Raw genomic sequence first — 24,412 nt, 5'->3', positions numbered from 1 at the left:
GCTACTAGCATTTACTTACCTAGTCAGATCTGCTACTGACAAGCTGCCTAAACTGATCACTCCTTATACAGAATCATGTGCACTTCAGAAAATGTTTAAAGTGCACATGACTTTATGTAAGAAGTAATCAAGTACGCAGTTTGTAAGAAACACATGAAAATGAGCATATTTTCCTACCACAGAAGATGGGGATATAGAAGTATGATAATAAATTTTGCAAAAGCAGCCAGGAATGTATGGGTATGGGATAAGATATCTGGAAACCGGTTATCAGCAAATCTGCAAATTATTGAAAGGACAATTTTGTCTTTCGTACATTTCGCTGTTTAGTAAACCAGGCATTAATGTGTACGTAGCCTTATTTTCAGCAAATGCGATAACTGGCAAAAACATATTCTTGCACAAGAAAATTCGGAAATTTATATTTACCGCAGGTTAGTAAACTGGCGAAAACATATTTGGGGACAAATTTGTCTATATTTTGTACGCATATTTTTACCACGCTTTAGTAAATAGACCCTCTAGTCTCAGTTCTCCCAAGAGACTTGCTTATCGTATTAAATAGTTACAATTGTATCTTTGCTTGGTCTAAATTCTTACAAATGTATCTAAGTGAAGATGCTGAGTAAAGAGTGGCTTTGTAGAAGAAACTTTGAATATTTTTCTGGCAGATCAAAGGAGATCAAAGAGACTTTTTAATAAAAATATGGCACTGTGGGCTGAGTTGTCAAAATCAGGACTGTCCCACAGAATATGGGAATATTGGGAGGTATGAAAGAGTTGCACCTGTCTCTGTATGCAGTTCTGCTGGGCACCTGCTGCATGAAGAAGGGGCAGCAGATGGGTGGGAAGTAGGGAACGTGGCAGGAAATCTAGAGGGATAGCACCCCATTCAAGCTGTGTACATGTTGAGAATTATCTGCTTATCATAATATCTGTGGTTATTTCTGATAGTACAGAGCTAGAAAAGCTATACAGGGGCCTAACACATGAACCTTTAGTCTGTCAATTAATTTGTAAATGAACAGTGTCACCCAATTTCTTCTTATTTGCCAGCTGAAATACATCCACACCAGGGAGCCATGAGTATTGGTCATATCACATTTATAAAAGAAAGGCATTTCTGTGAGATAACTTCAATAATTCTTCATATGCAGCTCATTGGAGGATTAACAAAAGATTATTGATTTTGTTGAAAAAATAGTTTTTTGTTAAAATGGTCAGATCCAAACCAAATGAATCTAATGCACCACACACATGAACCTATATAAAGGTACACAAGCACATCAAGTAACATGGCATGGGCCTGGGATCAGGTACAGCAAACAGAGCATAACTGGGGGTCCTGGTAGTGCAGTTTGGGGGGGGCAGGTAGACTAGGGTTTTAAACAGACGTTTAGCCCTTAAGCACAGGGCTGCATTTACAGCAGTAAATCACCCATAGGCAGCTGCAACTGTGGTCAGTGACCTCTGCAACTATTTTTTCTGCCTATTGAATTTTACTTCACATAGCAAATTTAGCTGCACTGCCAAAAGTAGGAGTTAGTCTATGATTCAACCTTTTCCGTTGAATAATGATTATGTATGACAAGTATTCATTCAGTGAAGTAGGTCACAGAACAGTGAAATCAATTAGGGCCACAATGCTTCAACCCTACCTGCCTTGATTCAATGACTCAATGATACGTCAGTATTCAGCATACAAGAAGTATGCTTGCATAGCCCTAAACTGCATTGCTTTGGGGTACACTAAGCAGCAGCTTAAATTCCAAACAGTCATGGGCATGGGCCCCTGACCACCATCTTCCCCACCTGAACAACCCATGTGAAGGAAAGTCAATTGCCAAGGACAGGGGTATCTCCCCAGTTTAACCAAAATTGCCTGATGGTGGGCAGAGGGATTCAAAAAAATGTAGATTATATATAGGCCATCCCTCCAATGCTGCCACCCTAGGCAAGTGCCATTATAAAGCTATATAGAAAATAAAGCACTGGTCCACAAAGTGCCTTAAAATGCTGACTCTTTCAGTTTGTTTCAGACTAACCGCTCTTAAGATCAAGTCTACATAAAATAATTTGTTTTTTAAATGACTCTATTGGTATTTCCTTTGCATGCATTTAGCTTTCCCTTATCGTAGTATGCTTTCTTCTTTCAGTAGTTTTAAAACTGCCTCTCACTTATAATCAATTCTCTGGTAAAGGGGAGGAGTACTAATCAATAAATGTGTTAATATATTTTTGAGATATAAACCAAGAGTACTCTGATGTGTGTCCTATAGCAGTAATCATTTATACAAGCTTTTCATTAGAATTTGTAGAAAAGTACAGAAACTCCCACAGATACTGCATAGCCCTACTTGTATTATCTTCGTCTTCGTATAGAGAGGTTAATAATGATATATGCATATTAGCTGATATAATAATGCTTGTTAGACACCAGATGCTGATGAATCGATAATTACAATGAAGATAATGCTGTGGTGAATGAATCAATAAATACATATGGAATAATTCTGTTAAGCATTCCTGCAAAATTTACAATATCCTTTACTCCAGTATTGAGTCGTCTGAGGTCCTTCTGATCTGATTGTGAGGCAGGTAGTTCTCACAATACAGTATCTGTATGAGTATTAGTGGCCCTATTGGCCACAGTACTTCTCCTTTGTGAAGCTTTAGCTATTTTCAGTACACAGTCTAAATACCTTGTACTATTACTGACTCTCTATGGTGCATCTAGTACTTAGCTTTAGTACTTTACTGGACGGAAGCAGTGATAATTGGTCTTAAAGTGTGAGTGAATCCATATCCTGCTTTGTTGGAAACATCTAGTACTGTAGATAGCTCTCATTCACTGGGCCCCCTAAACCCAGTCACCCTACTTCTTAATTTTTCCATTATGCACAAAGAGGTTAAACAACAATTTATAGAACCAACTGCTTCCATGGAATATTAACTTGCAGATCTATATCCCTTGAGTACAATAATCCCAAGGTACAGTAAATGTTGCCTGATTATCTCCAGGCATAATGCACCGCAGGCATAGATGCTGCAACGTCAGCACACTACAGAGTAAAACAGTTTTCCTTGGAAGGTTTGATTGGCAGGCATAAACAGAAACTAAGCTATTTTAGTGTCTTGCTTCACAGGAAACCCAAGTACGTACCTGCTGCGATAAAAACTCACTGGATAAAGCATCAAATGCCAAAATACTTATTTAAGAAATATTAAACACTGTTCTACTTTACTAAATGTTACACTCTGTTTTCAATAACATACAACATTTTTTGAGGATAATAGTATTAATTGAGTAAGTCTGGCACCTACACTGTTGTTATCACAATTTCCCTAACTACAGAAATGGCTGCTTTAGGACTCTTTCACAGGGGTGTTTCGTGTGCTTACAAACAGAGACAGAGTTTGTTAAATGCATATAGTTTATATAGTATGCTTATTCTAATGCTAAAGCATTGATGCCTAACCAGAGCCTTCTGAAGGCTGGCAGTCCACATGGTGCTACCAAATAGCCAATCACAGCCCTTATTTGGCACTCCCCATAAGCTTTTTTTATGCTTGTGTTGCTCCCCAATGCTTCATTTGAATGTGGCTCACAGGTAAAAAAAAGTTTGGGAACCCCTGTTCTAAAGTTTTGACTTCCAAACATAACCCTATATTCTAGTGTATTTTGGACATGTGTGAGAAAACAGAAGCTCAAGAAAATACTGCATGTTGCATATATAAAAAGACGCTAAAAAAGCAAATGCGCAACAAAACTCTGAACACACGTCATCTGTACAACAAGCCAAATATAATGGAAATAGTTGATGCTTTAAGGAGCGCTTATACTGGAAAATCGGCTCTTCTAGTGCAAAGAGCGCAACTGTACTTTTTTCTCTAGTTATGCGCCCCCCCTGAACCCACTCCTGCACAAGAATGGTAAGTGCTGGAGAGTGTGGGGTTGCCATCGCAGGAGGTGCCTCAGGGGGCACAGAATCGTCCCTGCTTAAAATCACAAAGAAGTGCCTGTCTGAAAGCCCTAATATTCCTTGCTGGACAACTGGGACTTAACAGGTGGTGGTGAGCTGTTTGCTGAGGGGTAGGTATTTTTAATGTAGCACCTGGAACCATCTCAAATGTGACTTTAAATTATTGAAATAAATTAAAATCTAGCAAATAATTTTTCAGAACGGTTTAAATAACAAGACAAAGTCATATGATGTATGAGTAGGCACCAAAAGGCTTCCACTGCAGAATACACAAAACTTGATACAGTGAACAGACTGTTGCTAATAATTACATCTGGCAGGACAATCTAAGAAAAGCACCAGCCCCTCGCCCCAAAAAAATTGCCTTCATTATATCATTAGCATATAGATACAATCAAAGGCTTGTTTACTTGGGCTAATCCTGTATCATTGTGGGAAGTGGGCTTCTCTCTCTCTCTCTCTCTCTCTCTCTCTCTCTCTCTCTCTCTCTCTCTCTGCCAATGGCCCCCAACCAGTGGCTCGCAAACAACATGTTGCTCAGCAACCCCTTGGATGTTGCTCTCAGTGGCCTCAAAGCAGGTGTCTATTTTTGAATTCCAGGCTTGGAGAAAACTTTTGGTTGCATAAAAACCATGTTCACTGCCAAATAAAGCCTCCTGTAGGCTGCCAGTCAACAAAGGCCCTACCAAATAGCCAATCACTGCACTTATTTTGCATCCCCAAGGACTTTTTTCATTGTTGCCTTGCTCCCAACTCTTTTTAAATTTGAATGTGGCTCAGGGGTAAAAAATAAAGGGTGGGAACATGTGTGACAGCATTATAACCTTACTATTTTTGGGTTAGTGCAAAAAAAAAATATTATATGTGACCAAATTCAGCATAGAGTGAACAACTTCTGCACCATCCTCAACTTAAGCTTAGTTGTGTGGTGTTGCAAGGGAACTCTAGGTTTGCCAACTGGACAACCTGATTTTTTTTTTTGGGCTCCCTGGTTCAATACTGCCTATCCCAGGTTTTAACTTGAGAAAACACATACAAAAATTAGGGCAATCACTGCCCCAGATGCTCCATGAAGAGATCAGTGTCAGAAGACACATCTCATAACTGTTCTTACAACCTGCCTCAGGGCAGATGTAAGGACAAGGCCCTGATGCGTCTGTGTGAATGTAGCACTGTACTTTGCACCTCTGAATGACACATAATGTACTGGGGGGTGCCTATGTGCCTCCCCCCCAACTGTTTTTATAGAGTGCCGTGTAAGGCATTCAGCACTTGAATCAAGGTGCATTCTGGAGGTCTCTGCTCACTGTGGCTATCTGCACAATCCCCCATGCAGTGGGGAAAAAAGAGTAGTTGCACCAAAATGCACACTTTTGGGGCAATGTAAGAATACCCCTTTGTCTGTGTGTGTTTGACAGGCGAAGGGTATGGCTTACAATAGGTATAAACTTGGTCAAATTTATCGAAGCTATGTGCACAGCATCACCTCCCTGCCCTGTTCCCCAAACAAATGCATCTTCTGCTTCCTATCATCATTTATTTATATACTGTATATATTATATGCATTAACTCTGCATTTAGCTGTGAAGTATTTTACAGTCCTGGATACCTCTTTTTTGTACATATATAGGATCCGTTATCTGGAAACCCCTTAAAGCTCCAAATTATGGAAAGGCTGTCTCCCATAGACACAATTTTATCCAAATAATCAAAATTTTAAAAAATGATTTCCCTTTTCTCTGTAATAATAAAACAGTACCTTATACGTGATCTAAACTAATATAAAAGTAATCCTTATTAGAAGTAGAAGCAGCCTATTGGCTTTATTTAATGAGTTTCAAGTAGACTTAAGGTTTGAAGATCCAAATTACAGAAAGATCTGTTATCCCGAAAGCCGCAGGTCCCGCACATTCAGGTTAATTGATACACTCAGTATGGGCTGGTATAGTAATTGCCTGAATTTATTTTATTTAAAGTCTTATTTGTAACCATTCCACGTAATACAAATGTCTATCTGATACAACATAAACTGTGAAATGTGTATTTATGCTCTATCTTATAAAACACAAATGTTTACAAAAAAAGAAAAAAGTTAAAGCAGTATTTATATCTGTTGTTCCTCAGCCATGTGTCACAGTTTCCCTAAATAAAGCAGGACAGCTGTCCAGCATAAATGACTTAGTCATGACGATACAATATAGTAAGACAACAACGTGATGTGAGAGGCCTTGTCACACCTGAAGTACAACAGTAAGCCGGCCTACGATTGGTTGCCTGTTGTCACGTGATCTTCCCGTGCTTTACACACAGCTTACTCAGAGACTGCCTTCTGGGGGTTTCGCCTTCGTCAGCAGCCTAGACCTGGATCCGCCCTCTTTGACTGTAAAGACAGTCCGGGCAGCAGGCAGTGAGCAGAGATAGACAAGCGGCTGGTCTCCGAGAGACAGGGGAATAGAGGACGCGTCAGCGGTTCACCGACATTGCTTGCTGAATCTGTCGCAAATCACCAAGGCTTTCTTTTGGTCGCTGGCTTGACATTTTCAGAGGAGGAGGAAAAGGATTTAAGGGGGAGGGAATCTTTAAAACAAGAGAAGTGTTGTTTCGGCAAACAAAGGACGGCACACAGAAGTGAGACACAGAGACTCTTTAGCTTTATTTCCAGTTCCTTCGGAGCGAAACAGCGTAAGTGTTCTATCCTAGTTTACTCGGCTTCACCTTTACAGCACGGGGCTATGGAATCCCTACAGCTCTCTTGCTTTCTCAACTACAGCTCCCAGCGTTCCCTTACAAGCAATGTTGTCGCGGGGTATGCTGGAACTTGTAGTCTCACAAGAGTAAGAGCCTTTTCCAGTCACCTGGAAATAATAGTAACATGAGTTGCGCCCCCCCCCCCCAGCTACTCTGCCATTGTGGTTGAAGCTCCCTTATCAGAGTTACCTTAAAGGTTACTTAGCAACCTCATAACAAGATCTTGAATGGGTCTTAACAATGGCTCTGGCAACTGAGGGGTTAAGTTGACGTGTTTTTCCCAGGGACGGCCTTATAAGGCCAAAACCACGGGGAGGGGGGTTACCGGGAGTAAGGAGACGGATCCGGTTCTTGTGTAGCACATGAAGAAACGGTTTTGGGCCGAGACCCAGGGGCAGTGTTGTGAAAGCGGCGAATATGGAGGGACAAAGGGTAACGTGCTACGTTAGGGTCTATCATTGTGACCTCTAGTAAGAGTCGCTACCTGGCAGCCCTGCTTATATTGGCTCGGATCAGCCCAACTGGCTAGTGGGGCTCCCGGATGCTGATGTATTGAGACTGACACCATTACAAAGGGCAGGTGGCGTTTCAATGAGTCCTCCGGAAACTGCTATTCACGGAGCGCCGCCATTGCTTCGATATTTCCCTTCTTATGGCTACTATTGATATATATAGGTGTCTCCTCTGGTGGTGGTGCCTTCCTCTCTGTTACTTACAATGACTCAGTGCTTTAGTACAGGCCGGGACTGCCTGAGGCCTTGCTATCTCGGGAAGGGGGGGAGACAAGTGAGAGAAGATCACAGGGGGGTGGAGACAGAGGAGGGGGAAACGGATCTTTTTATTTTTCCACCTACCAGTACAGTTGGACTTTTTTCTCTGTCCTGTTTTGCACTGGGTTTCCTGTCTCCATGGTAGAGCAAGGTCTGCCTCCTTTGTCTCCCCAACACACCAATCCCAGGCTCCTCCTTTTCTTTGTTTTGGAGGACAAATTGTGTTACTTCAGGATGTCAGTATTGGGCAGGAGCTGGACCATTTCATGTGATTAGTCACCTATTGTCAACATGGAAACCTGACTTCATTTAAAAGGCACATCCAAGTTGTTAACTCCTTGCTCAGTTTGATCACATATAATCACTTTTTCTTTTTTTTTTTTTTTGCACTAACCCAAAAATAGCAAGGTTATAATGCTGTCACACGTGGCCATATCTTGCTCCCTAGTCTACCTCTAAACGTTGCCAATATTCTATGAACACACCTCATACTACTTTAATCAGTCACACTGACTACAGTATAAATCACTATAAGTGATGCAATTTGAAACCATTTTTAATTAAATTGTACACTACTTTAAGAGCAACAAATGACTGTTGTAAATGTGGATTGAACAAATGTATTCAAGCTGCATTACAAGCCCTTGAGTAACAGCAGCACTTAAGAGAAAGAAGTGTTGTTTCTGTGGTGGACTTAGGGCTTTAGTTGCCATTTGAAATATCTCAACTTGTTCATGTGTTAATAATTCTCATTATAGTTATTATTACTACTTCATGTCGGAAACACTCGCCTGATTACAATTGCTTGTGATTCAGTTGGCCTTTCATTTTTATGATGTGGTAACTGTTTACTTTTAAAGAAAAAGTATACCCCACAAATATAAAAATATATTGCATAAAACAGCTCATTCTAAATAAACCATTTTCATATTATACTTTTTTAGTAGTATGAGCCATTTTGTAATCTAAAATAGAAAATCACCATTTTAGTGACTTAAGGGCTGTCCCCTGGGATCCTACGATTCACGGTGTACACAAACAAACCATCCATGGTAGGACAGATGATCCAGTTAAAGTACAATGTTCTGTTTGTTGCTTCCACACTTCCTGCTAAGAGTTAGAACTGCAGTATTTCTGGTCAGATGATCTCTGAAGGATCACACAGACCATCACAAAAGGGGGACTCAAGCTAAAAGATGTAAAAGGCCAATATTTGCTTAAATATATTTTCCAGTTTGGTAATAATCTTTAATATGCTACTTAGTTTACATCATATTTATTAATTTTGGGGTTTTATTTTTCCATTAAGACAATGTCACACAGAGTGTTTCCTTCCCATCGTCTAAAATGTATAGGCAGCACAAGTACTTGTTACTTCATAAAATAGCCGTGCCGCATATGTTTTCCTTTTGTCGATTTGTATTTTGGCTCGTTAGAAGCCAACAAGTGGCGTTCTGTCACATGTGCTATCAAAGATTTATTGCCCTTAGTGAATGAAGCTCAACAATCTTATTAGACAAAACACTGTAGTAAAGTCACCTTTGGCTGATCAAGTAGTACTGTGCCATTCTGTTCCTATGAAAACCATCAAATGAATTGAACTAATTACAGACTGTTTTGTTTTGGACTTACTACATTGCATTATTAAACCATTGTGGAATGGTCCTTTACATCGCTAGGATGAAGCCAATTGAGGGCACCAGCTGATATCATAACAGACTTTGAATTTGCACAAATACTACTTTTTGAACGCCATTTACTATATCATGGATTATATTTCAACTCCTGTCGTATGACTAAATCGGAGCACATGTACCAACCAATGTTCCCACTAAACTGTGCGCATGCGCACGCACACATTTTGATGCCAGAGCACATAATAAACTCTGGCTTTTGTGTGATAACACATTTTTGACCTGCACACGCTTTTTTTTTTTTTTTTTAAAGTGAGAACACCGGTTTAGAAAGTGTGTACACAATAATTATTTTGCGCACAAAGCCATTAAAAAGAGGGAACTTGGCGCTAATATATATTGTTTTAAGCAGACACACGCTCATGATTGGCTGGTTAAGAGACAAGTGGTTTTATTTATACAGTATCTAATCATCTCTATGATGTTGTGATAAAGAGACCTCTGTTGGCAGTCTGTAATACAGTAAGTGTATGTGTTGCTTATCCTTGCTATATAGGAGTTGTCAAGCTCTGCTCTATTAATAGAAGCTGATTTCAGAGGCCCCTGTTGACTAGGGTTTGTGTGTCTGAGCTTGCATATCAGCCTGTCACATTGCAGCCTTGTGACAGGCGGAATAAAGTACCCACCCATGTGACCTAAGCTGCTGAGAAATAACGCAAGCAAAGAGTAGGGGAGGTTAGAGGATTTATTTCTATTTGCCCGTGTTGAATGTATCCTCCTATAAACCATGCTATTTCTTTTTAGCAAATATTTAGGGCATTGCAGTGTTTTTTTATATGTGCTTTACACAGATTATTACTGCTCCCCATATACACTGTGTATTGAACTGCATGGTGTTTATAATTCTTGCTCTAGAGCTGCCTGTCATAGCTTAGGTCTCATGATAAGCGTGTATATGTGCATGTGTCTGTTTTTGATTGATGAGTCGAAACTTATGCTGATTTATTTTTGCACATAACGTTTTAAAATTATTTCTGTCAAGCTGCAGCATCACTCCCATCCGTGCTGTATAGTGCAATTGTCTCTTATTTGTACTCTTACATGACTATTGTCTAGAACATTATGTAGTGTAGATTTTATTCATGGTCCTTGGTAAGGTAATTGCTGTCTTGGTCATGTTTTGAGTTAAATCTTTCTTAATGGGGTTGTTCACCTTTGAGTTAACTTTTAGGATGATGTAGAGAGTGATATTCTTTGACAATTTGCAGTTGGTTTTAATTTTTTATTATTTGTGGTTTTTGAGTTATTTAGCTTTTTATTTGGCAGCTCTCCAGTTTGCAATTTCAGCAATCCGGTTGCTAGGGTCCAAATTACCCTAGCAACCATGCATTGATTTAAATAAGAGACTGGAATAGGAGAGGGCCCGAATAGAAAGATGAGTAATAAAAAGTAGCAATAATAAAACATGTGTAGCTTTACAGAGCATTTGTTTTTTAGATGCGGTCAATAACCCCATTTGAAAACTGGAAAGAGTCAGAAGAAAAAGGCAGATCATGAAAAAACTATAAACATTAGATAACGAAGACCAATTAAAATGTTGTTTAGAATAGGTCGTTCTATAACATGCTAAAATTTAACTTAAAGGTGAACCGCCCCTTTAAAAAAATGTAGTTGCTTTTCTTGGTCAGTACTTAAAAAGATTGCAGCAATGAAAAACAAAATCGGTGTTTCTATTTACAGCATGGCTTAATGGAAACCTAACACGTAAGAATGCACGTCAGGTGAGGGCTGATGCTGTGGTGAGCAGGAAATAGCATGCACCTCTGAGTATTTTGTATATGTAGGTTGTTCAGACTGCGTGGCAAACCCCAAAGTAGTATATTGGTGCACAAGTTATCTTCGACTGTGATTTTTGGCATAGCAGCTTTGCATGCCATGTGTGTGCCTTAATGTAGCTTCTTTTTTTTATCTCTGCTGGGATGGGATACAATTGCATGCTAGTGTTTTGGACAACACATTAGATACACTGTAAAAATTATATATGCATATACTTTTATTGTCTATGGCTTATGGCACACAGGGTAGTTTTAAATGCAATATCTTCGGGGGCAGGCCCATCACAAAGCAGGAGTTTAGGGGTGAACACTAGCCTTATATCTTGCCATAGAATGTCGTCTGTAGGGATGTCGCGGACTGTTCGCGCGAACGTCGGCTGTTCGCGTCCGCCGCAAGTTCGCGAACGTCGCGCGACGTTCGCCAATAGGCGTTCGCGTCAAAATCGTTCGACCATTCGGTCGCTAAAATCGAACGATTTTCGTTCGATTCGAACGAAAATCGTTCGATCGAACGATTAAAATCCTTCGATCGTTCGAATCGAACGATTTTCGGATGTTCGAAGTTCGCGAACTGTTCGCATTTTTTGCCGGTGTTCGCGAACGGCGTTCGCGAACACATTATCGGCTTTTCGCTACATCCCTAGTCGTCTGCCCATTTTGTTTTCTAAAACTTCAGTATAAATGATCTCCCCTAAAGATGTTAAAAGATCAGTGGTTTCCAGTCTTGCCATATTCATTCTTTCCATGTTGTGCACATTCCTATAGGTGTTAAAGGAGAAGGAAAGCTACCAAAGCAGTTTTTCTAATAGATTAGCAACAATTGTGCAACTATTACACTATATTTAATTCTGAAGAATGCTTTACCATACATGAGTAAACAGCTCTAGATGCTCTCTCTGTTTGTTTAAGATAGTATCTTCCATATTAGCTTGGTGTAACATCACTTCCTGCCTGAGTCGCTCCCTGCTCACTCATAGCTCTGGGCTCAGATTACAGCAGGGAGGGGAGGAGGGAAAAGGGAGAGGGAAAGGGAGAGAGGAGCATGCTCAAGCCCTAGCCCTGGATCTGAAAACAAAAGTCTATGTGTACACAATATAAGGAAAGAAATGCAGTGTTTCTTTTGACAGAGGAGCATTACTTTAAAGGGCTTACTGGTGTATTGATATAGACCTAATATCTTATATACCTCTATACATAAAGTGTATTTATATAGAACTTTCTGATAAAGCTTATGTAATTTTAGCTTTTCCTTCTCCTTTAAGATGTCAAATATTAGTTGGCTTGTTTGCTTCAGGACTAGATTCACAGTAATGTAATTATTCCATACAAAGAAGTCTATAGAGACCTTGAGCAAACTAGGGGCCGCATGTGCCAGAGCTTCAGACTGAACATGCTGTATTTGAATAATTGAATTACAGCTGTTTATATATTCAGGCTGCTGTTTTCTTACCTGTGCCATGGCAAAATATTAATGTGACTAAAAGTGCGTACGTTTGTCTGCCACCTTTATTCATAAAAAAACAAAATCAATAAGAGTATATAAAATACAGTATAATTGTTGTTATGAATCAGATTAGCTTTATCCAACTATGTGCATTATTGGAAGAGAATCAAGCTTGCATCCAAAGTTATTTATAGAGCTTGTGAACTGGAACATATGCAGTTTTAAATTAGAAATCTATCAATGCATGCTTGAGTGCAGTTATTTTTAGATCAGCCATTGATTTTGGCAAAATTCCATGTTTTAATGCTTCCTTTCCTTTCTTCTGTCTTTACAGCATATAGAAATGGCTCAGGAGACAAACCAAACTCCAGGACCAATGCTGTGCAATACAGGATGTGGTTTTTATGGGAATCCTAGAACAAATGGAATGTGCTCGGTTTGCTATAAAGAACACCTTCAAAGACAGAACAGTGGCAGAATCAGTCCAATGGGTAAGTGGATAACCGTTTGCATTAAATGAATGCTGAACATCTGAAAGTGAGAAGGAGGTTGTTCACTTTTAAATTAACTATTTTGTATGATGTAAAGAGTGATATTTAGAGATAATTTGCAATTTTTATTTGTTTTCTGAAATAGCTTTTTATTCAGCAGCTCTCCAGTTTGTAATTTTTGCATTCTGGTTGCTAGGGTCCAAATTACCCTAGCAACCATGCATGCATAGCCTTACAGAGCTTTTTTAGATGGGGGTCAGTGAACCATTTGAAAGCTGGAAAATGTCAGAAGGAAATTATTCAAAAACTATAAAAAATGATGGCCAATTGAAAAAGTTGTCTGTTCTGTATCATATTAAAAGTTAATTTCAAGGTGAGCTGCCCTTTAAATAATAATGGAATGTGTGGAATCACATTAATAGAATGTCCAAAAAGGACATTTTTACTAAGAAAAGAAGTAAAGGCACTCTTTTAAGTATCTGGAAGTACAGTTCCGACGTGCAAAAAGTGCTTCAAGCTTCCTGTAATGCCTTGATAAAGGTCTGAAGTCTGTGGGAGGGATAATAGTTGTGGTAGCCTGGTAGAGAGATGTTGGGTGGGGGAGGATAAAGGCTAAAACTGTAAGCTCAACTAGTTATACCTTCAGAGAAGCTTGAGTAAATAAAGCATGCATGGGGAAAAAAAAAAAGTTCAGGGTTACAATCCTTGTCAAAGTACCCAAGTGCAGTTTTCTGTTGCCAATGAATCATACTTTTCATCAGTTATCTACATGCTGGGAAAATAAAGCATTGATTGCTATTGGCAACTGTATTCTGATCAACCCCAGACATTCTGCTAATAAGCTTAATGTTTACTATATTCTTGTCCTCACCAGGATTCCATGATATGGAATCTACACATTGTAAATGCATACAGCAATAGGAAACTTTTGGTCCTTCTCCAGCCTTCCTAAGGGACACACCGGCTTATGTTCTTGACAGTATTTTGACAATTTTGTCTATGATCTTGTACAATGTCTTTAGAACTGTGAGTGGATTGTGGTTACATATATTGTCTATGTGAATTGTAAAGATATGCATGTAATACAAAGCTTGCATTACTTTCATTTGTAGTTTCTAGTTATATGTTTCAATTTGGTGCTGCTACACAAACCAGTCCTAACTATCGTTTAGGTGTCTCTGTGGCCAGTTTATGCAGCCTTGGATCTCTTGTTAGGGATTTTTTTTTTTTTGTTTTTTTTTTTTTAAGAAAACTTTTCTTCACCTAAGATCAAACTATAGCTTTGTCTGGTCTCTCTGCTTGCCCCACAAAGTTATCCATTTAGTGGCTAGTAGACATGCTGTAATTATAATTATTAATTCATATCATTTTGTAGCCATCCCAATAGAAGGCTGTTGTATTCCATTTTTGGCCTTCAGGATCTCTGAGCAATAATCAGTTCTGAACTGTAAGGATTATGTGTTACAAACCTTATATGCAGTAGAGTTTGGTATTTAACACACACCTTTCTTCTTCCATACTCTCAACACCGTTTAGAGAACAATGTTATTTTGTAAGAAAATGGTTCGTACATGTATTCTATGGTTTATGGCAACCCCCTAGCATCAGTTTTGTCTGGCATATGGGATTAGAGGTTTGCAGTATTCCTGGGCTGTTTCTGCTTGTGGGGCAATTAATGCTGGTAGCTCCTGCAACAAGTTTTATACATTTCCTTAATCAAATTCACGTAACAGAAAATAGGCAGACTTTTTTTTGTCTTTTTCTTATCTATGTATTGATGGCTATAAGAAAGCATATTAATTACACTAACAGTACTTAATTGCTGGAGCAAGCAGTTTGGGATTAAAGGTGGCCATAGATGTTAAGATTTTTGTTTTTGGAAGACAAAGCTTATCCTGAAAGGATCATTTAAATATAGGATTTGTCCATCAACTAAAAAGACCATTTTAAGTGATATTGTCTAGATGAAGTTGTAAAAACTGTATGTAGCTGCCTGCTTGACCCTGCAATCAATTGGACAATGCATACATTTTCAACCAGTTTTTCACATTTGATTTAATTTCATAAAACTGAATACTGCTTCACTAAAAATCATCCAAGTAGATGTTCCTGGGAAATAAAAGACAAATCACTTATCTTTTTTGTTGAAAATGGAGTAAATTATTATGCAGGCTGAGAGGAGTTCCCAAACTTTTTAATATGACTGTACATGAACCACTCTCTATGCTTCCTGAGCTATCGGCCCACAAAACAAAATGTTGGAGAGCATACAAGGGACCACAGGCAGTATGGCTGCCTCCGATTGTTCCAGTAGGAAAGTGGAGTTTCAACTTCATATTCTTATCTGCAGCATACCTTGTTAACCTGGTGGATCAGCAGATTAAATTTTCAAATCTGCCTAAACCAACTGATATCCATAGTATAGAGCAATTTGGTTGGAAGTCTTGAGTACATCAGATTGTAGTGGTGATCTTTCAGGGAGATATGCTTGAAATTATATTTCTGGAGGCTCGTTCTGTACTTGTAGCCTAAAAAATATAATGAAAGCATGACTTTTGCTATATATACATGGTACAATAAGCTGTTTTTTTTTATATATATATATATATATATATATATATATATATATATATATATATATATATATATATATATATATATATATATATATATATATATATATATATATATATATATATATATATATATAATTTTTTTTTTTTTTTTTTAATCATGAAAGGTGTTCTTGAATTTCAATGTCGATGCCCTCCTATAGTTAAGATCTAATTGTCTGTTATCTAGGGGCTGCCAGTGGTTCAAATAGTCCATCTACAGAATCTGCATCTATACAGAGAGTAGAAACTTCCTTGAACTGTGAAGGCGCTGCAGCCGGTCTCTCTGATAAATCAAGGTAAATCTTTATTAGATAAGGAACCTTAATGAAATAAAAGGATGACATAGTAAAAGAAAAGGAACACGTTGAAAGACGACAATATTTAGGGGCATTGTTTATAGCAAATTCTGGGGGCATCTAAAGCTGATCATACACATTAAGATTGTTAAAGATCTTTTCATTATTGTAGGACCAAGCTTATCTTAAAACAATCATTCAAAATTGTACAATTTGCTCTAGGAAAACTGTGGGTAGTTGCTTACTTGGCCCTGCAAAGAATTGGCCAATGGATGTCAATGAATGTTACATGTGGTGATTTTACAAAGTTCCTATGTGTTGTAAAAATGTCAAATGAGCATTTCCTTAAAGGAACAGTAACATCAAAAAATGAGTGTTTTAAAGTAATAAAAATATAATGCAGTGTTGCCCTGCACTGGCAACACTGCCCTGTTTTATTCAGCAACACTGCTATAGTTAAGTAAATAAGCTGCTTTGTAGCAATGTGGGCATCCATTCAAAGAAGAAAAGGCTCAGGTTACAGCAGATAGCAGAAAATCTCGAACATAATGGTGTTATATGTTATCCACTATTTAACCTGTGCCTTATAGCTTTTTTTTTTTTTTTTTTCAATTTCAGCCATTGCTACACAGCAGCTTGTTTATATGAACTATAGTAGTGTTTCTGAAGCAAACAGATCAGTTTTACCAGAACAGGGCAACTATACGCGATATTTTCATTCATGCACTTTAATTGTTGGTGTTACTGTTTCTTTAAATGCCCTAATATGCTAGCATTTTACAAGCTGGTATCTTCCTGGAAAAAGTCAAAATGTGCTTTTTCACACATAGGAACTAAAAATGCCCGAACAAAAAAAAAATCTTATTAAAATAAAAAAGTACATCTTAAAGATTACGTTGCATTATTACAAAAGTGTTATGAACCTAAAGTAAATATTAATAAGTTGGGGAGCAACACTGTTCCTTTAAAGCCTTTTGTTCATGTCAATTATGTTGCTATGAATTTTTTTTTCCTTATTGCACATCCCATTATTAAGTGGGGCAATGCACATTTTGAAGCTCAGATTGACATGTTTTGTTGGAAATGTGAATCCATGCTAAGGTTTGGTGGATGCCCTATGTTCATGCAAATCATTTCTTGTGAGTGCCCTAAACCATTTAATAATACATGACTAGTATAGAATGTTAAGGTCCCAAATAGTCCCTAGCAATTCTTCATATCTATATTTATTGATCTGCCATTTTAATGAACTGAACTCTGAAGCGTTGTGACCATTTGTTACTATTGACATGCCTGTTTATGAAAGCAGACCTGTTTCAGAAGCTCAAACAAAGCGCTAATTGAGGAGTAAAATGGATACAGCATTTGTGCAGAAGTGTTGCATTACTGTACCACTATGGCAAAGACTCCCATATGCAATAAAAGCAAATAGTGTGCCCAAGGGCAGTTACCGATAGCAACCTTTGTTTTTAAACCGGTGACCAGTAAGTGCTCCCTCTGCACCTTTTATTTATATGTAATATAACTCCATTTAAGACATCTTGCACATACCTCAAGTTCCCACGAATTCTAACTTTGTCAAATATAATTTGAGAATTTTTGATTTGAAAAAGACACTCCCACCCTATCGCTTTTTGATTCCTAAACCCAATTATACCCGAAAGCTCAGAATAATAGGATGACCCTCTCCCATAGACTCCATTTTATCTAAATAATCCAAAATATTCTCCTTTTCTCTGTAATAATAAAACCTTATCTTGTACATGATTCAAACTTAGATATAATTAATGCTTATTGGGAGGAGAACCAGTCTATTAGGTTTATTTAATGTTTACATGATTTCTAAGTAGACGCAAGGTATTACTATCCAAATTACTGAAAGATCTCTTATCCAGAAAGCCCCAGGTCTGGGGCATTCTGGATAACAGAATGTATTTGTGTTTGTCTTTATTAATATACTGAGGTGAAGCCGAAGAATCAAGGAATATAAAGGCACATCTAACTGGCTGAACTTCCTTTCCCTCCCCCCCCTTTTTTTTTTTTTTTTTTTTTTTTTTTTTTTTTTTTTAGAAATACACCCATTGCTTCATTGCCTGTAACTCAACAAATGACAGAAATGAGCATTTCAAGAGAAGACCATGTTGCCTCTCCCAAGACTGAGACATCTGAGCCTGGTAAGATATTTTTGCTTATGTATACAGTGCGTAATGCACTTACTGATGTGATGGGCAAAATCACACAAGTGTCTCATTTTGTTGGGAGGAAAAGGAAGAGGTAATTGTTCTCTTGAAAAAACATGTTTTAATAATAATTATAATAATTCTATGACTTTATGAGAACCCTTCAGGCTTTGTTGTGTGGCTAATTAAGGTGTTTAGATAAAAAGGTCATTTAACGACAATGATCAATTTTTTATTACATTTTGTAATCCTGAAGTACTAATAATGTTGGGAATATAAAAGTGCCCTTTGCCCTAGGTGTAAAGGTTTGAGTCATTCAGTAAGTCTGTGCTTTCTGAAATATTGTGAATTTATGTGCATTTTGAATATTCGGTGTTTAAGCTAAAGGTCTTGGATCCTTCCTATCTCTATTTTACTGTGGTTTAAATAGTAGAATGAGAAACAATAACTCTTGCCAAAGTAGTTCATGTTGCAATTACATCACATGTAATGGTCTGTGTCTGCAGCAAGATTTAAAATGCAAGCACTTTACAGCATTATTTTGCCCAAAATAAGATTTGGAATGCTATAAAAGGAACAAGTAAGAAACTGTACTACAGTTTATATAAACAATCCTCTGTGTGGCCATGGGAGCAGCCATTCAAAGCTAAAAAGGGATAAAAGGTACAGGATACACAGCAGATAAAGTTCTGAGAAGTCACGTATGCTACAGAGCTTACAGTATGTGTTATCTACTGTGTAACCTGTGTCTTTTCTCCTTTTCTAGCTTTAATGGCTGCCCCCATGGCTACACAGCAGATTTATATAAACTATATAGTAGTCATTCTGAAGCAAACAGAACTTTTACAAGTGCACAAGTGCAGGGCAACAGTACATTATTTTGTCATTCCTTTAAATCACTTTAATTTTCTGATGTTACTGTTCCTTTTAACATGTGACTATACCATGCTCTAGTCATAAAAATGCAATATTCACCTGTTGATGTTGACTTTGTAGATCTAATAAATTCATTAGTAAGCTCAAGTCAATAGAAAGGTAGGGAGAATGCTATACCCATGGAGAAAATAGGACTAATCACTTTATGACTAAGTATAATTTACACACGCTGCATCATATTCAATTGATCAGTAGTCTAAAACTTGCTGAATGGCTCTCTAATAAAATGCAGATTCACAAGAAGTGTGACAGTCAATGTGTCCTAAAAGGCTTTTATTTTGAGTGCAGGTAACTTTCTAAAGGCCCGTATGACATTTGGGTAACAAATCAGAATTCAAAAAATATCCAGTCTGTTATAAGACCTGGGTCTTTAAAACACGTTCACAGAGGAGAGACAGAGGCTGTGTTGTATGTTTGGAAATATCTTGAGTAAAGAATTCTCCATAGAAACGCCACACAAAAGTACAATGAAATCTGCAGGGTATTCTCCAAAGCTATTCATAACCAAATAATACATTTTTAAAGACAAGCAAAATATCCCTACAGAGCACTAAGGCATTCAATGTATGGTTGTGCAAGTGTATGTCAAAAAGTTGTCCACTGTTATTAATACAGTAAAGACTCCTTAAATCCCTTTTCTACATGACAGATTGCTTTCATTCTGCTGCTGCACAAGTGCTGCCAAAATGACTGCACTAGCAACAAGACCGTTTAAAGGACAAGGAAAGTCTTCCAATTGGAGGTGTCAAATGTTAGGCACCCCCAAGTGATTGTATTTACTTACCTGAAACCCCGGACTGGTGCTCCTATCAGCAGAAAACTGCACCAGCCCGGGGTTATTCCAGCGAGCACCACAGAGCGATCCTCTTTCGAGTTCTTCTTTCTTCAAATTTCCCAGAAGAATCCCAGGCCGGTGCAGTTTTCCCGCTGATAGGAGCACTAACATTTGGCAGCCCCAAGTGGAAGAAGACTTTCCTTCTACTTTAAGCAGGTCAACATTGCACAAGCTGTACAGCAGTTTACTTGTTGATTTTGAGTTGTATTTAAATAGTTTTTTACTGAACACAAATTGGTGAATAGCAATGTATACTTATTTTAAAAACAGGCTTTCTGGAATTATTCTTCTGTATTTATATTAATAGTTTATGATGGAAATGTAATTAACTCTTTTATTTCTCATCTGTTATATTAAGTTGTCACTCAGCCAAGCCCTTCAGTAGCCCAACCGAGTACTTCTCTGAATGAGGAAAAGGAACCAGAGCTTCCAAAGCCAAAGAAAAACAGATGTTTTATGTGCAGGAAGAAGATTGGCCTTACAGGTAAATATATTTATATAGTGATGCAGAATGAAAAGCAAACTATTTAAGGAAACCTCCAGAAGGAATACAAACCCGTCATGACTAAGTAGTGTGATTAGCTGACTACAAAACACAACATAATTAGGGCTGTGTGCACGTGTGCTTTTTACCAAAGAAGAGTTTGATGATCTAAATGAAATTAAAGGGGAACTATTGCAAAGATGAAATTTTAATATAAGCCTTATCATACTGAAATAAGAAACTTTCTAAATACAATCAAATATTCAGAATTTTTATTTTATTCTCAAATAATCAAGTTTACGGTATGATCACTATCCCTCTCTCAGCATCTGTTTCTCTTCATTCTTTTTCATGCAGCAGTTGGGTGTCAGATATTCATTGATCGTTTGATCCTATACAGTATATCTAATAGGGGAGGCTTCCTTTCCTAGCAGATATATTAGTAGTCGCTCAAATAACTGATTCCAGTACAAACAAAATCTAACAAAATAACTGACTTTGGTACAAATTCTGCAGTTCTGCAATTTCTGAGAATTTTAATATAGTGAGCTCTAATACATCTTCTAGGCAAAAGGCCCCCTTATGATATATAGGATCTAGCTGTCAATGATTATTAACACCCAACTACTGAATGAAGATAGAATGAAAAGAAAGTGATTGTAACGTACTAGTTTGTTGGAATCTTTAAAAACCGTGGGCACACTTGGATGCACAGGGCATGCTGTGGATTCCAGTGTTCACCAACGCCCTTTTGGTACCCCGGGCTTTCTGCTGCGGAATCTACAAGGAGTAGTGCGCAATTTAGTAAGAATTCCAAAAACGAGGTGCCAGCAAGAGTTTAGGCAAGAGGGTCAAGGCAGGCGGCAGGAATCAAAGTCAAAAAACAGGCAGGAGTAAAAAAACATGAATTCAAACAAAGAATAAACGCTTCGGCAGGATCTGAAAACAGAAGCCAGATTGGGCACTTTCAAAATGGATTTGGCTTTTAAAAGGAAACCTGACTCCAAAATTCAGAAATCTGCGCCAAGTGACGCTGGCACCATTTCAAAGCACGTGGCGTCATCGGTGGACGCCTGCACCCCTTCAGACGAGCAGAGGCGCCGGGAGGCAAGAATACCCGAGGATCTCCCGGCACGTCTTACACAGATGCTGAGAGAGGAATAGTGAAGATAAACTTGATTATTTCAGAAACGGTACAGAATATTTGATTGTATTTAGAAAGTTTCTTATTTCAGTATGATGAAGCTTGTATTACATTTTCTTTTTCACAATAGTTTCCCCTTTAAGTGAATTCTAATTTTTAGTCACTAAAAACAGAAAACTGCTCTGCAATCTGCACACCCAGTCTGAGCTCTCCATTTTTCTGTCCTTTAAGGTTTTGACTGCCGTTGTGGGAATCTCTTCTGTGGACTTCATCGTTATTCCGACAAGCACAACTGTCCATACGATTACAAAGCAGAGGCCGCTGCAAAAATAAGAAAAGAAAACCCTGTTGTGGTGGCAGAAAAAATACAGAGAATATAAACAATGATACATTTTTTGAAGACAGACTATTATATTTTTTTCTGGGTTTCTGATTTTAATATATCCTAGGGAAATATGAAAGAGCAGATGCATGTCCATTTTTTTTCCTTCTGATGTTATCCACAGTTTCTTTTTGTGATGTTTCTCTTCCCACCCCCATCTTATCTTGAACTTAAAGAATGTTTGGGTGTTTGTTACAGACAAAATTGGATGAATACATACAGAAGCACCTGAGCCCAAATTACGTGGATTGTCAGCATTGGAATAAGCTTTACAATTATTGCATATCTGGTGTTATGTTAACAAGCGAATGTGCCAAAAAAAAAAACAACTGTAGGCTTCCATTCTGCATGCCTTCACCTTATCCTCTGCTTGTAATAACAATTTGGCAGCTGGCTTAGGAATGTGTTGAAAGGGAGGTCCTAATACACCTGGATAAACCAGATCATGAACCTTCTCCCGTGTCCTAGTTTACTCGAACATTAACTGTACTGTATGGACTGTATAAGACTGTTTTGCAGTAGGATGTTCCTAATAATAGTCATTTCAAAAACTGTTTTGTAAAACTCTTTGCATGCTATATAAGGGGACCGCCAACTTTTACATTTTCTGAATTGCGGAACTTTGAATTGGTCCAAACCATAGCACTGCCAAGTAACAGTCCAGCAACTGCACCAGGTAACCCAGGAAATAAATAGGATCCTTAATACATGTCGTGACATGAAGCTTCTCCAGCCGTTGCTCAGCTGGTGCTTTGAAACAGAACTTGCAATACTTTGCTGTGTGGCCTATAAAAATATGCAATATTTTACTGAAATAATAAATGGCTGCCCATTTTTAACTTGTTCAGTGTCCTAAGACACTAAGGTTAATCATGAGCTGTTTTTTGTAGAGCTTTATGGGCTTCACACATTTGCACAAGGAGTATGTAGTCATTTTTGTGTCGCTCGTGTGCAGGGGATGTTCATTGTACTAATCCATGCATTGTACAGAGGTTTTATCTGTGCCACAAGTGAAATACTAAGGATCCCTTAAATTATGCCATCTCCTACGTTGGTGTTCTTTTACAACATACTTTTCTGTTACCACATTGTCTCTCTTTTGCTGTGCCTTTTTCCCTTGTCTTTGGCCAATGAGAGATGTTCCAATAGTAATTTCCATGTTTTGGCAAAATATACAGCAGTGTTTTTACAGGTCAGGTGACATCGCCAATTGTAAGAAGCAACCAGTAGCAGTTCTCTGGGATTGGGCTTCATTTCTGGTATTCTTGTCTTAATAGTATGTGTGAGTTTGTTTAGATGTAATGGGGTGTGTGTGTGGGTTTTTTTTTTTTTTTTTTTTTTTAACTTCCTCCCCCTTTCCTCTAATTTTGTGAGGTATTCAAGAAAATGGCTTTTTGACCATTGATATTGAGGTTTTACAATGTGATTCAGTTGCACAGATTTGCATGTAAACGCTACCTTACATGGCTGCTGATTGATTTTGGGTCCGTTTGATTACTTCCATGAGTGGTACCAGGAACCACACGCAGAGGGCTGCTCAACTCTTCTCAGTTTAACTTGGGTTTAGAACTTTCTTTTGGAACCTTCTTGGTTGTATTGCATGGGCTGCAGTATATACAGCTTTGTACAAAAACAACTCTACAAAAGGCAGTATACTTCACTGATGCTTGTCTGGTAATATCACTTCTGTGTTCTAATGGAAGGTTTTCTTATTACGGAACTTTTTAACGCTTTTGTTTTCCATTTTAGATGATCGAGTTCAATTTTTAGACTAGGAGTTGTGATAATCCTGTTCTCGTCTGTAAATAGATCTATATGTTCACTCACTTTAAGCTTTTACTTTGTGTGTTCTGTCTCTAGTTTATTCTTCACTTTCCAAGCGTCCGTTTTTTGTTTTGTTTTTCTTTGCTTTAAACCTTGTATTTCTTTTATGAGTTAATTAGATATGCAAATGTGTACAGATAGTTAATATTTATGTATTGCACATAATCATGCTATTCAGCATTTATGCTATATTGTATTATGTAAATAATAAAATTATGTACAGTGGGAGTATTTCCTTTGATTTTTTTAATTGAATCCTAATGGTCTGCTAATTTGCAAAAGGTAATATATAATGTATGTAATGTATACAGCGACTATCCTGTTTTGGATTGGCCCTAATTTTGCCAGTAGATTTCTTCGGCTGCATTCAAAGTTAATGTCGATAGGGCATACTAGGGTATTGAACTGCCAAAACTACTACTAGAATGTACTAGAGAAAATACTATTACACAATTGCATATAAAAAATGACTGCTGGTATACTTATATAACAACATTTTAGTACTCTGCCTATATGCATTGAAGCCCTGCAACACTCTGCATCATTTGATATTATGTCTATCATACTATATTATGTACCACTTGTTGTCAGCAGGTTAGGGGTTACTGCTAGAGTGCTTTGGGGCTATGAAATAGGTTGCTTTTTGAATGGCACTATAAGTTGGATAAATCCGCTCGGAAGTGCTGAGAATCCCCTTTCATAGTGGCATACATTATTCTTTGTGTGCTGTTTTATCATTCTCATGTATTCTATGACATTTTGGTGTCTGGGGTTGTCCAGATAACGGCTCTTTCCGTATTTTGTATCTTTA

The 24,412-nt window shown here is 37.9% G+C and overlaps 1 protein-coding gene across 2 annotated transcripts; it reads left to right on the top strand.

The window, feature by feature from the left end:
- Positions 1–6,322: 6,322 nt before the first annotated feature.
- On the top strand, positions 6,323–23,830 carry zfand5.S (zinc finger AN1-type containing 5 S homeolog). 2 transcript variants are annotated; one of them, NM_001093126.1, is given in 6 exon segments: positions 6,323–6,665; positions 12,749–12,905; positions 15,708–15,816; positions 17,887–17,990; positions 20,126–20,251; positions 21,627–23,830. In NM_001093126.1, coding segments are annotated over 5 exon segments (636 nt in total). In that variant the 5' UTR covers positions 6,323–6,665; positions 12,749–12,757; the 3' UTR covers positions 21,776–23,830.
- The last annotated feature ends 582 nt before the right edge of the window (positions 23,831–24,412 follow it).

The sequence above is a fragment of the Xenopus laevis genome, chromosome 1S (assembly GCF_017654675.1).
Source record: "Xenopus laevis strain J_2021 chromosome 1S, Xenopus_laevis_v10.1, whole genome shotgun sequence".
Classification (NCBI taxonomy): domain Eukaryota; kingdom Metazoa; phylum Chordata; class Amphibia; order Anura; family Pipidae; genus Xenopus; species Xenopus laevis.
The sequence above is the reverse complement of the archived record's forward strand: the minus strand, read 5'-3'. Positions and strand labels throughout refer to the sequence as shown.